Consider the following 14,566-nt stretch of genomic DNA (forward strand, 5'->3'; position numbering starts at 1 on the left):
TGCAAGATTTAAGCCTTAGCTCATGTCATTCGTTACTGGTCTAATTATCCTACAACTTGTTTTATGTAAATTTCCTTTGTATGTCTTCAGTGTACAGTAAGTCTCCTAATCTACTGGAGACTTCCAGCTGATGAAAGGTTCTTTTAAAATGGGAAAACGTGGAGGGTAAACATCCAATGAGGTTTAGAGGGACCTGTTCCGTTATTTTATTAGATCAGTTTTTACTCTGTATTTTGCATTGTCTTAAAAATAAAATAGATTTAACTTCCCCTCTGCTTGGGAGAGCATAGAACAGCATGCACTGAATGGCTTGAGTCTGGAAGCATACATTATGTTCGGTCTTGGGCAGCTTCCATCAGGCAGGGCCTCCTTTGAGGCGTGACTTGGTGGGAAAGGTGTTTGGGAGTGAACACAATGTTACCATGTCTAACATAGAGCACATACTCACTCCTGGATGAATGTGTGTTTGGTTTGTTTTTGCAAGTTCTGCGCAACTGTTTTGTAACACAAGTACACTTTTTTATTTATTTTTATTATCTTGCTAGGGTTTGTTACAAATTTTACATCTTGTGGCTTTTTTTAATAGTTTAATTTCTTGCAGACTTCTAATTTTAGACTCCTGTTGAGCAATGCAATGAGGCATCACATCTCCCTTACTTTCACTTAATCGGCTGCATAAACAGTATGCAATGTCCAAATGTTGAAATGTAACTTTTTCTCATCAGACAAGTATGTTTTGGAAGTTCGACCTGCATTCTTCATCTCACATAGACACCCTCTTAGAAAGAGATGAGGTGACCCTAAAGGAACTGATGGATGAGGAGGATATATTGCAGGAATGCAAGGCCCAGAATCGTAAGCTTGTGGAGTTTTTATTAAAATCTGAATGCTTAGAAGACCTAGTGACTTTCATCACTGAGGAACCACCCCAAGATATGGATGAGAAGATTCGTTACAAGTAAGAGCGGTAAATTTGTGATGTCCTCACTGTTTAAAAAAAGAAAAAAAATAACGAATATGTACGATTTCCCTCTTAAGAAGTTAGTGTAACTAGTATGTTTTACGTAAACTTCAGCGGTTGATATGAATAGATGCCATAATTCTTCCTACTATAATAAAACTAGCACCATTCTTAAAATTTATATGGAGCTCAGTAATAGTTTGTGTCTATGCTTGTCATCTCACGTTGAAGGAAGTAAAGACCTTTCAAGTACTTAAAACTGGTGTTTCCATATTTTGCATCACTCTGTAGCGCTACCAAAACCTGACTCTGAATGGCTGGATTGAAGTCTTTAGATGATGGGGTCACACGGTGGCAGAATCATTGATATTACAATAAACATTTGAAGTGCTAAAGCATAGCTTATTCCTCTTGCTGTATGTTAGGTTTGTGTGGGAATGCTTTGACTTATGTTACAGGTAGAGAGAACAAGAAATGCTTTGCCTATACAAATGATGGTTTCTGAATTGTGCTGTAGTTTTTTTATCTGTTCAGAATTGTACCAGTGTCACTGTGTTGGACTCATGATGAGCTTCATGCCTGACAACTTGAACCAAATTGTATATAGGTTTCTGTTGTCTTCATAAATATGGTCAAATTATGTCCACTCTCGACCTCTGTGTGGTCCTTTCCTGATCACCACAGATCCGTCTGGTTTATCTGCCCCCTATTGTCACATTGAAAACCCTGGTGCATGGGCCAGACTGATTTGTCTGTGCAAGGCCAGCACTTAAACTACTTTTAAAATTACATGCTGACAAGAGAAATCAAGCTCACAATTTGACTGTTATGTATTGCTTTGTAGTAGAACTTTTTTGTAAACTCTTGTGCTTCTTTAGTCTTTTCTTGTTTGTTCTCTTGTAAAGTGGATTTGTCTCTACCCCAGGTACCCCAATTTATCGTGTGAGCTACTGACTTCCGATGTCTCGCAGATAAATGATAGACTAGGAGAAGATGAATCTTTACTCAAAAGACTTTACAGCTTTCTTTTAAATGATTCACCATTGAATCCACTGCTTGCCAGTTTCTTCAGCAAAGTGTTGAGCATTTTAATCAGCCGGAAGCCAGAGCAGGTACATGGATAATCTTACTTTTACAGGCTTGTAACTTGGCAGTTTTTTAAATATTTGTTTTTGCTTTTTCAATGCAATTTATTAGTATGGTTGCTTTTATTTTTCTTGTTGAAACAGATCTCTACTATACAACTAATGGCATGACTTGTATCTTAATGTGCAGTTTTGGATTAAGTCTACAAGGCTGTCAGAAATTGCAATATATGTATATCTTCCATGAATGAAGTGTTTGACATTTTCTACATTTTTTAAGTGTACTTAAAACAAGGTTTACTACAATTAATTTGGGCTGAAATGCCAAACTTCTCGCAGAGATTGTGATTTAAACAATAAGAGGCAATAAAGGATTAGGTGCTCTTTGCAAAGTATAAATCTATAGCTCCTTGTGACTGGTGTACTTTAAAGTTGTAATGCTTTACACCAATACCCACCAGAACAAGAGATGACGATTTAACACCTTAAGGTGCAGTCACCCTAGTATAAATGTGTATATACATGTAATAGAGAATGCAGAGCAGGGATGGTAACAAAATAACACAAGCTGACTTCAGATTCCTAATGTGCTGCTTTCAGCACTTGATCTCTTGTGTTTTAATCTTGTACCACAAGTACTATCTGTTGGTCCTCCGTACTGATCTATTCACTATGCTAATTGGCACAGGGCAATGTGCTGTTTCTCAAATGGTAATATTTATGTACCCATTCAGTAGTGGAAACTGACCTCTACAGACTATACATTGAAATGGCTATTCAAAGATAAATGGTATGTTCTCCTTTATTGAAAAAATATATAATTGTTTTCAAAGTACACCCCCTGTCTATCTTTAATGGTTAGATTCTCTAGATCAAAAATGCACCCAAATATGGTCATACAATTGAGTGGTACATGTCCATAACTATGATTATGCACTTCAATTTTTTTTTTTGTGTGTGCTCATGGCAATGCTTATAGCCTGAACAGAAAATAATCTGTTTCCACTTTGGCCTGCTTTGTCATTTTCTGGTTCTGTTTATTTGCCTGTGCCACAAATAACAGAACCTGCCCAAGTGACCTCCAAGCTCATCCTCTGTGGCCCAAGCTGTTATATTATGACTATCTTAAACAAGTACTTGATGGAAGGGCTTTGGAGCAACAGAGCATGTGAAACAATGACTTTCTTAGACATGGTAAACTCTGATAATGAGCAGAATACTTCAAATGTGTTTATTTTGCAGATTGTGGCATTTTTAAAGAAAAAGGATGATTTTGTCGATTTGATAATAAAACACATAGGAACCTCTGCAATTATGGATTTGCTGCTAAGACTTCTCACATGTATTGAGCCACCACAGCTACGACAAGATGTCCTTAATGTAAGTATACTGCTATACAAGTGACAGAGGCTCTTCAAGAGTTTCTCAGCACAAAATGAAGAATTTTATATTGCCTCTGGTCAATACAGAGTAATACACATTTAGTTCTGAACTGTTCTTCATATGCCTCTTTCTCTGCACCTTGTGCTGAAGTCATGTTCAGGTTCGAGCAAAAATGAGTTGCCCTGTCATTAGAACAATGGTGCGCTTAGCTAGGCACAGATTGTTCCAAGCTGTGTACTCAAGCACTACATCAGCATATGACTGGGCATTGCAGGCAGCAGCAGTTCAATACAATCATTTTACTATGTGCTGGCAAGGGTTTCTTCACATCGCCACGCTATTTAAACCGGTTATTAAAATCGAATGGTCAAAATGACAGATATAATGTATTCAATTGGTGATTTATTTATACACCATAGTTTTGTTAAAAAATAAAGGCACCATAGGGTACAGTGTGTTTCTTCACAAGTGGAAGAAAAAAATATTGGCTTTAGAGCCCTCAGACATCTGGCCTAAGAATGTAATATACTTTTTGAGGAAGTTGACGACATTGCTGTGCTCATGTTTTAATGTGTTATCTTCTTTTGTTTTTATAGTGGCTAAATGAAGAGAAGATAATCCAGAGACTTGTGGAGTTAGTTCACCCCTCTCAGGATGAAGATGTAAGTGCCATAAAAGTACTACCTATCTCAGTGCTTAGTAGTCCTGGCAAGATGTTGTTTACATTCATGTTTATCATTGAGCACTTGTAAATGCTTCTGTGGCATGTTTTATCTTACTCTTCACCCTGTCCGATGTTTATTCCACCTTCCATAGAGCAAAGCCAAGTTCAAGAAAATTGTTTTCTAATCTATTCTCTTAGCTCAGATTGAAGTAGCAGGTTGCAAGCTATGTTGTCTTTACTGTTACATCTAAGCCCAGTAAGTTTGTATTTTAAAACGGTTCTTTAGCTTGCAGCTTTATACGGTAGTTTGCTTTACAACACTTCACAGCATTGTTGCCTTGTTCCACATAATGCCTATTACACCATCTATTGCAATGCCTTTTTAATGTCTATATATGACCTGTAGCTTTTTAAAAATATTTATGTATTTAGAACTTAAAACTTCTCTTTTCTGTATTCACAGAGACATTCAAATGCATCACAGTCCCTTTGTGAGATCATACGTCTAAGCAGGGATCAGATGTTACAAGTTCAGAACAGCTCAGAACCAGACCCGCTACTAGCTACACTAGAAAAGTAGGTCTTTGTTCAGTGTTGCAATTTAATCATATTATAGCTGCTTGTGCAGTGAGTGAATCCCCACTGTGCTCTGGAGTGTCAGAACTCAGGAATGCTCTGTATTAGAAGGTAGTTTATTTTACTGATCATCTTAAAAGGGAATCATTGCTGTTAAATGTTTAATAAAGTTACAGATAAACAAGTGTAAACAGTTTCCGACCTAAATGAACCATGATAGCTGAAGTTTCTTAATGACTTTATACGTATGCAAGTAATTAGAGCATTTTATAGTATATTGGTGTTAATATTACAACTTTGACTTGGTTCGTTTGAAATGGACTCACAGCTACTAAACAGTATAGGGATTTCTAAATATAAACTTTTTTTTTTTAAATTCTGAAATGGATTCCCCCATCTGCAGAGAAAGCATACTTTTTTTTCCAACCTTGTGTCAAGCAATAACAAACATTACAATATGTACACTGACTAATTATGCCTACAGTGTTCAGTCACACTGCATAAATCCAATAAAAACACAAAGCACACCATGCATATCTACCCACAATCCATTGCTGCAAATTTGTTGGTTGTGTGTATAAATGCTGGTCTTGTGGGCACTAGCTTGGGAAATCCACTTTCAGTTAACATTTGTATGGTTTTATAAAGTAAAATCTCTTAACCATGGTAAAATTGACTGTAACTGTAAACAAAGGCATACATTCCCATGGCATATATTTATTTTTCAATCTTATGATTTGATGCATATTCCATGTAACCTTGTGATTTTTAAATAACCTGACTGATTATAGTAGCAGCCCATGCCACCCCGTGTTTGTTCTTAGTGAGTAATGCCTTTTATTATATTGTTTTACTTAAATTAAAGCCTACACATTACCATATGTTTCTGAAAACTGTTGCAATGGTTGTTACACTCTAACATGTTAGATGTTTAGTAGTACTTTTATTTTGAACTTGATATACTATAATATTTCTAGAAGTTTTATTTCGTGTAACTTTTTTAATATTTTATCTATCTTTAGGAAAGATATTTTAGACCAGCTGTTATCAAATATATTTTTGAAAGAGAAGAATGAATCTGCAATTGTCAGTGCAATCCAAATACTGCTTACTCTACTAGAAACCAGACGACCAGCGTAAGTGAAAATTTAAATGTAGCTTGTGACATTTAAGGCTGCCCCTGTGAGTCTCAAACATGTTTAAAAGGCTATTTTCCGAAAGTATAAAAATCCCATTTTCTCCATGTATTGCTCCCAAGTTTAAAGGTCCTAATTTTCGGTCGACCCTGGGTTGAGGGCAGCATAGGCGGAAAGACTGGGTTGATCAGCTAAAAGAAAAGTCCACCTTCCAAAGCTTCAAACAAAAATTGGCATGAAATGGAGTCAACTTCTTTTTAGCGATTTAATGGTTCAGTTCCACATCAGGTGCCTGGGTGAGAAGACTCAGACCGGGGATGAATCATAGATCTTCTGAAAGATCTTGATCATATGGGTGAATCCTCATCTTCCAGAAATTCAACTTGGACAGCAGAGCTTATTTTTGCTAGAAGAAAAGATTTCAGTGCAGAGACTCTCTCAGTGCTCAGACAGATCTGTTCGATTTTGCGTTAGTATTGGGGGATTTTGTCTTGACCTTTGAGGTGGTACAATTTGTTCCATGCCACAAAGTTCCAGATCACTCTTATTAAAATAGAGCAAGTCAAACCTTCATTTGTCTAGTCCATCATGTTATCTCCTAAAGTCTGTCAGTTGCTCCATTGGTTGCTGAGGGTCAACAATTTCAACAGTGGTGATCCCTTCATTTCGGAATGGACAATGGTGACGATGGATGCCTGTCTTCATGGTTGGGGGGGACTGTTGCTCAAGAAGTGTCATTGTTCAACACCGCAATTGTTGAATGCTCTAATAGTGACACAGCCTCCTCAGGCAATATCACTGCGGTAGCATATATCAACCATCAGGGTGGCACCAAGACGCTAATGGACTGGGTGAAACTAAAGGTTTCGGCAATCCTCGTTTTCTTCGTATTAAGTGTGTACAATTGAGAAGCGGATTTTCTCAGCAGATATGTACTGCACTCCAGGGAATGGTCCCTTCATCTGTCAAGGTTTCTACAGATCGTTGGCAAGTGGGGTCATTTTGAATGTAGTCTTGGTGGCATCTCTGTTGAACCATAAAGTCTGAATAAGTTTCTGGTTGATGAAATTTTGGTTCCATTAGTTTGTGTTCCCTCCTATAATGCTTCCAAATGTTTTTAAACTGGTATTAAATAAAATAAATAGAAAAAAAGGGATATTCAGGGGATTCTTTTGGTGCTGTATTTGCCAAGAAGATTGTGGTACACAGAGGTTTTCAAAATGGCAGCTAGCTTGTATTGACGGCTACCTATACGATGGGACCTGTTAAGTCAGGGACTGTTCAATCATCGAGATTTAGCTCAGTTGGCTTCAACGGTGTGGCTGTTGAAGCCATAAGCTTTCAGGCTAAATATTTTTCAGAAGGCATGGTGTCTGCTAGAAATGACCATAGATCTACTACCTTTAAATTAGACGTATTACTTCTGTTTTTGCAGAAGTGTCTGAACACTTTTCTGGAAAGTTGCGCAGTTCCTTAAAGGTTCATATTTCTGCCCTGTAGGTCAGTACAGACTTTTTTTGTTGGGAGTGCTGCATGTGCAACATTTATATAGTACTTCAATAAGTCTGTAGGACCTAAACTTAATGAAAGGATTGCAGTACCCTCCTTTGGAGCTATATGATTTGGTAGAGTTTCCTTACGTGGAAGAATGTAGTGTTGGTGACCTCTACAGTGAGATGCAATTTTAATTTTTTGCGGTTATGCTGATCTGCAAGACAAGAGTTCCTAGCTCATTTGTCATGAATATAGGGTTCTGCAAATAAAACCCTGATTTCAGCCTAAGTTAGTTTTGGATAAGAAATGACCTTTTGGTCCTGTATGTGATGTACAAGAAATGAATAATGTGTTTGCATCCAAAGATTCTCGTATTGCAGATAGCAACTTCCTGTACGGAAGTCCTCCAATTGGCTGTATGAGGAAAAAGTGAGTTTTATATTTACTTAAACCCTTTTCTCGAAATCCATTACGGGATAGTGGATGCACTCCCTTTCATGTTCTGGTTCTTCCCTTAAATTGTATGTTGTGGGAGGACATAGTCTTCCTTTCTCTCTTGCATCTCTCTCTCCTGCTCTGTGGGGCTTTGGTTAGAAAAATAACAGGTGCCGAACATGCTGGGGATAGAGGGGGAAGAGCTCAGACTTTCTGAGATTTCCTAAAGTGCTCAATCTCCTGCCTGCATCTCTATATTTCATGGTTCCAGGGTCCCCAATTGGATTACAAGAAAAAGGTTTACCATAAAATGAGTTTGTTGTGGGCTACACAAATGTGTTGTATAGTTTTTTCTACTAGTTTACTGATTTTCCAAATACAATTGAAATGAGGTAATCTTGAGCCACCTATTATGCTAGTGTCATAATACAGTTGTTAATTGTAAATGTAATTTCTCTGGTTGCTAATTTTTTTTTCTTTTTTCTTTTTTATTTTTTTTCTCCTCTTTTGTTTCAGATTTGAAGGGCACATAGACCTTTGTCCTCCTGGCATCAACCATTCTGTGTTCTCTGTTAACAAAACTGTTCTGACTGCTATTCAGGAAAAGCTTCCATCCTTTCACCAGCTCCTTCTGGACCCTCCAAAAGTAATTTCTCTTACATTGTAGCTAGAATTTTGACCAGACATCCACAGCTGGCCTCTGTAACTTACAACTGCAGTTTACTAACTTAGATTATTGCCTAACACTCACTGTTGTTGCCAGTTTCACTTCAGTATTGTGCATGGGTCCTACCCAAGCACAGAGCTAACTTGTATATTTGCTCATTTTGCTTTTTTTGTTTTTGTAGACTGATGTCATGAAGACAACATGGGGAATTCTAGATCCACCTGTAGGGAATACTCGGTTAAATGTGATCAGACTAATAGCAAGTCTTCTGCAGACTAATACACACAGTATCAATTTGGAGTTAATAGAGCTGAACACTATAGGAGTTATCTTGGTAAGTGGTGTGTATTGAGCAGAAGCCGTAAGTTGCTCCTTAGTGTTTCTGGTAACCTGTAATGTAATTTCTTAGTAGAAAACATTTAAAAGAATATCTGAAAATAAGTATCCTGCTACTTAACTGAAATATGGAGTCGATTAATGTGAGAACAGACTGCCTCACCTTGTCAAAACTGTTTAATTACCACAACCAGATCTGCTTGGTTACTATTTGTATCTATTGTCCTGTACCCCATTTGCTCAACAAACATCAATTTGTCTCTTGTATCCTGATATTGATGGGAAATTTAACTGCATTGCCAACCATTATTCAAGAGATATTTGTTAGATCTCATTGTGTGTATGTAGGTTTAAGGTTTAGTGGTGGTTTTGCCATCTTTCCAGACTGTTAGTAATATGTACAATTGCTACAGTGTATATTATGTTGCACATGTAACAAGTATTTTCTATATTCTTTTCCGCAGGACATGTTTTTCAAATACACGTGGAACAACTTTCTTCACACGCAAGTAGAAATCTGCATTGCATTGATTCTTGCTAGTCCTGGTGAGAATACAGACGGCACGATTAATGAGCAGAATGCTGGAGATCATATCTTATTAAAACATGTATGTCTCCGTAAAGTCATTTATACCATTTATCCACTTAACTTCTTGAAACACTTTTCTAACTTGTTTGGACCTCTCTTCTAGCTGTTTTTGAAATGTCACTTAATAGACAGAATACTTGAAGCATGGACCTTGAATGAAAAAAGACAGTAAGTATCAACTTATAAGGATTATCATGTTGTGTCTTGGTTCTGTTTTCTGTATATGTAATGTACGGCGCTGCGGACCCTTTGTGGCCCCTTATAAGTCAAAGATAATAATTGTCATTTTACAGCCAGTTGTATACTAAAATGTAGAATATAGTGGAAGTACTAAAGCTCTTGGTGTTCACTTGATTCACTGTATTTCTTTAGCATCCATTGACCGACACTGAGACCATGGGGTATAGTGCAGGAGTTGTAGGCACTTTAAAAAAACAAAAAAAATAAACAGGGATGGGGGGACCGCCCTGTCAGCACCATGGTCTGGAGCTGAAACCCAGGAAGTTATAAAGAATCTCCCTTCAGATAAGGCTCCAGGGCCAGATGGCTATATAAATGGCTTTTATGTGACATTCCAGGAAGAGCTTCTCCCAGTGCTTGAACATTTGTTCAATGAAGGCACATCTCAAGGATCATTTCTACCTGAGATGCTGGAGTCTCGGTTACCATTCTCAAGCCGGGGAAGGACCCTACCTCATGTCTCAATTACAGACCAATAGCCCTCTTAAATTCAGATATCAAAATTAATGCTAAACTAATAGCGAATAGACTAAATGGACTTCTCCCGGAACTCGCTCACCCTGACCAGGTGGGATTTGTGCTGGGGCGTCAAGCCTCAGACAACACTAGAAGGGTGCTCGACATTCTGGAATGGGTGGCGACTTCCCAGTCGGAAGTAATGGCTCTCTTGATGCTGAGAAGGCTTTCGATGGATTACATTGGGGATATATAGAGGGTCCTTCTCCGGTTCAGATTTCATGATAAATTTTTGTCAGCCATCTCTGCATTGTACTCCAATCCTTCAGCTAGAGTGTTTTGTGTCTGATGGTTTCCAGATTTCAAATGGTACAAGACAGGGTTGCCTGTTATCGCCACTGATTTTTGTTTTGGCAATGGAGGGAAAAAAAGTCTAAACTCCTCTCCTCTAAATCCCCTAGCAAGTTTGTTTTTTATAAGTGCCTCAGAAGCAGAGCACTTTTGGTTGTTGTGCTGCCTAGGACAGTGCTAAATGGTTTATTTTAAGTAATTGCTTTCAGTTGCTGCTACAGTTAGTGTTTGTTAGGACCATGGTAGAGGTGGTGAAGAGCAGCTCCTATTGCCGCCACCAGTTCTTGTATTAGCCTCTTAGATGGGACCCAGTCACTACCTGTACGATAGTAACTGGGTCCCATCTCCCCACTATCCACTACTGGGTAGTGACTACCTGTACAGGTAGTGACCATGAGGCAGTGTTGCTTCCAATATGGCAGGTAGTTTTTATTTATTGCATATTTTGCTCTACATAAGACCACAGTCCGGAAGCATGGCTGTTTACTATACCCTTATAGGTGAAAGACTGCACTGTTGAGTTGCAGTCTGCAGTTGGTCACAGAGGCTTACAAACTTGAGTGCAGAGTCTATGCTGCTTGCTAAAGGATCAAGCATTGTCTGTACAGAACAGGAAATGGTTCATTGAATGGTGATGGCTTAATCCATGCTGGGCCTGAAGGGAGAGAGGAGTTTGAATCTCTTCATTGGGCTTTTATACTCTCAGATCACGACTGCTCTTGAGCCGTAGGCATGACAATCATACATTAATTGGACATCCTGCTGATCAAAGCAGAATCCTCTACACATCTCTGAGCCCACACCCAGATGACAGCCCAGATTTTAGAATCTCATGGGTGGTTCATAAATTACCAAAAAATACTCTGGTTCCTTCAGTGGATGAACTTCCTAGGATCTCTGTTCTACACCATACAGAAGAGTATTCTTACCAGAAGACGACCCTCATTACAGAGACTCATAAAGTCTATTCGATGGATTTCTATTGTCTCGTCTGATGGCTCAACAGAGGTTGTCCATTCACAATTTAGGACTGTACTAAATACAGATGCCAGTTTACTGGGCTTGGTGAATTTGTCCCTTCAGGGCTACTTACAAGCTACAGTGCTGTCCAGAATCTAAACCACCAATAAATGTTCTGGAACAAAGAGCAGTCTTAAGCACTGTTGATAAGGTTCAACACCTTCTAAAGGGAAATAAAAACTCAATCTGACAATGCTACAGGGGTGGCATACATCAATCACCAGAGAGGGACCGAGCTCCCTGGCGATGAAAGAAGACATGCACTTAATGTTTCAGCAGTATTCATTTATGGGGTAGTTAATTGGGAATCACTCTCAGCAGGAATACTGTACGTTCCAGAGAATGGTCCCTTCATTTAGAGGTATTCATGTAAGTAGTCGAGGTGGGTTAGTCGACATGGCACCTGGGTTCAACCAGTTTTATTATTCATATCAGTTATGTATATACTGCCATCGTATTATGTTGCACACCACTCAACGCTCACCCAAAGTTCCAGTGTTCTTCAATGGTCTTCGAGAAAAGGATTTAATGGGAGTACAAACAAATCTTGACTGGCCCTAGTAAACTAAGCAGAGGACGAGTGGTCCTGAAGGCCAATCTAATATTGAGGAGGGTGTATCAAATTTTCTTTAAGAGTAGAAAAGCTTTCTTAAATAAGTTTGCACCTTTTTTTCTAGCTGTTTTTGATAGTTCCATGTCCACTCTATGTATTTGCAAAAAATAAATTTCGTTTTGCAGTTTCTATGGAACTGTAATCATGAATTAAATGCGGAATAAAAATATTTTCAAATTCAGTATGTTGCTTTAAGCTCACTGACCTGAAAAGCATTTGCATGGATATTTATTCCAATCTCAGTGCAAAACATGGAAATTGATCTGGACATTGAGGTACAGAACATTTTGGTCACTACAGGGTTAACTTTAAAATGTTTAGAATGTGTGTTTAATATATTTTGTAGATTTATTTTGCTATGTAAAAGAATATTGCCATATTTGAGATGAATTGCTTAAGTTAATAATTTACCATTCAATCAAGCTCTGTATTCTATGACTAAAGGGAATTCTATTGTGAATTTAATGTCAAAAGCTTCTAGACTTTGTTTACAGTTTGATTCTCATGTTTTTGTATTTAATTCATTGGATGCATCCACTAGAGGGCACTTTTGCCTGCATTCAAACAGCCAAAATATGGATAGTTGCAGAAACATGACTTTAATGTTGTTTTGTGTATCCCAAAATGAAGTTTTGCTTGCTTGGTTGACAGTGTTCCCACCCTCAAAGGGCTGCATTTGAAAGTTCCCATGGTAGCAGGTGCCCCAGATTGGATGAAAGAGGATTTTTAGACTTATGATCTGTTTCAATGATTTCCTCTGAGGGACACTGCGTTCAATCCCTTTCCACTCTTCTGCTGTTACTTGGTTGCATTTTGCTTTTGGTCCCCTTCTTTGGGGCTTTTTAATTACACTGAGGAGCTAGGGTTGCAGAGGGGAGGAGGACTGTCAATTTACATTAAACAATTAGTTAGCTGCTTAAATGCCAGCTCTTGTCTCCTCATACAACTCATGGTAGTACTGTCCCCCATATGGAATTGGAAAAACATATTTATCATAAGTATAAAAATCCTATTTGATTTGAGAATACAAATGAGAAAAATTAGTCTCTACCATACAGTATGTTATGGTATGGTTCCTTTTGTATGTGACAGATATTTAAGTCTTCAAAATGTGTGTGTGTGTGTATATATGTGTATATATATATGTATATGTGTATATGTATATATATATGTGTGTATATATATATATATATATATATATGTGTGTGTGTGTGTGTGTGTGTGTGTGTGTGTGTGTATATATATATATATATATATATATGTGTGTGTGTATATATATGTGTGTGTGTATATATATGTGTGTGTGTATATATATGTGTGTGTGTATATATATGTGTGTGTGTATATATATGTGTGTGTGTATATATATGTGTGTGTGTATATATATGTGTGTGTGTATATATATGTGTGTGTGTATATATATGTGTGTGTGTATATATATGTGTGTGTGTATATATATGTGTGTGTGTATATATATGTGTGTGTGTATATATATGTGTGTGTGTATATATATGTGTGTGTATATATATGTGTGTGTGTATATATGTATGTGTATATATGTATGTGTATATATATATATTTATTATATTTATTATATTTATTATATTATATTATATTAATTTATTTACTTTGGAAGAATGGCAACGTTTTGGGATTTCCTGTATGTCCGATCTTTGTTACATGTTCAGATGTATTGTAGGTCTGAAGGAGGACAGCGGTACGGATACATGGGACACTTAACGAGAATCGCAAACTGTATAGTCCACAGCATTGAAAAGGGGCCAAACAGTACACTAGCACATCAACTTATTAAAGGTATATTAACTTTGTTTATTACATTATATGTGAGGGCAGTGTTTGTATTTTAAGTGGGTCCTGCTCTTATCCTATGTGGTCATTGTGCCTCACCTTTCAGTAGCAGTTACTACTACTTGAATAAAAAATGACACTTCCACCCCAAACTATATATATTTGTATGTTCCCTGAGGTTTGTTCTGAGATGCTAGGGGACAGTTTAAAGCTTATGTGGTGAATTTTAAACCCCTATTGCCTCCCCCTAAAGTAGAATAAATTACACATTAAATATTAAAATAAGCTGGAGAAATAGGGGAAGGGCAGGTTCCTAGTGGTGCACTAATTGAAAATCATGAATGTAAAGGTGTAGGTTTTGTTTAAGCATATAAAGTTAATGGCTGGTCATTAATTGGTTAAAATACCTCTACACCTAAAACCTGTGTAAGCTTGTCATCTACTTTATTTTTTATTTTATTTTCTTTTTCTTTTAATGTAAGCTATTCTTTAAGGACTTCTATACACTCGCTCACTACACGGTCAATTCCTCAAACACTGCATTAACACATTGTGCATTGGGGCCATAACTGTACACACCAGTGTTTTATAGTGAACTTTGATATATGGGTGCAAGAAACTAATGGACAGTTTAGTGAAAGTTAACACATACAAAGTCTGTCTTCATTAATAAGAGGCGTTATACTGCATTCACTTGCATGGGGACACAAAGTCAAAGTAACCCACCACGGGTAGATTGAAGGGGCCACTA

General features: G+C 37.5%; 1 protein-coding gene across 6 annotated transcripts in view; it reads left to right on the top strand.

Annotated features, from left to right (window-relative positions):
• Positions 1–14,566, top strand: part of PPP6R3 (protein phosphatase 6 regulatory subunit 3) — a 55,574-nt gene that overhangs the window by 10,304 nt on the left and 30,704 nt on the right. For all 6 annotated transcript variants that reach the window (XM_075187984.1, XM_075187985.1, XM_075187986.1 and 3 more), the window contains 11 exons: positions 726–958; positions 1,887–2,073; positions 3,289–3,426; positions 4,026–4,091; positions 4,557–4,669; positions 5,692–5,805; positions 8,251–8,380; positions 8,583–8,735; positions 9,202–9,345; positions 9,430–9,494; positions 13,706–13,821. In XM_075187984.1, the coding sequence (XP_075044085.1) occupies positions 726–958; positions 1,887–2,073; positions 3,289–3,426; positions 4,026–4,091; positions 4,557–4,669; positions 5,692–5,805; positions 8,251–8,380; positions 8,583–8,735; positions 9,202–9,345; positions 9,430–9,494; positions 13,706–13,821 (1,459 nt within the window). The remainder of the gene's footprint in view (positions 1–725; positions 959–1,886; positions 2,074–3,288; positions 3,427–4,025; positions 4,092–4,556; positions 4,670–5,691; positions 5,806–8,250; positions 8,381–8,582; positions 8,736–9,201; positions 9,346–9,429; positions 9,495–13,705; positions 13,822–14,566) is intronic.

Source organism: Mixophyes fleayi, chromosome 10 (assembly GCF_038048845.1).
Source record: "Mixophyes fleayi isolate aMixFle1 chromosome 10, aMixFle1.hap1, whole genome shotgun sequence".
Lineage (NCBI taxonomy): Eukaryota > Metazoa > Chordata > Amphibia > Anura > Limnodynastidae > Mixophyes > Mixophyes fleayi.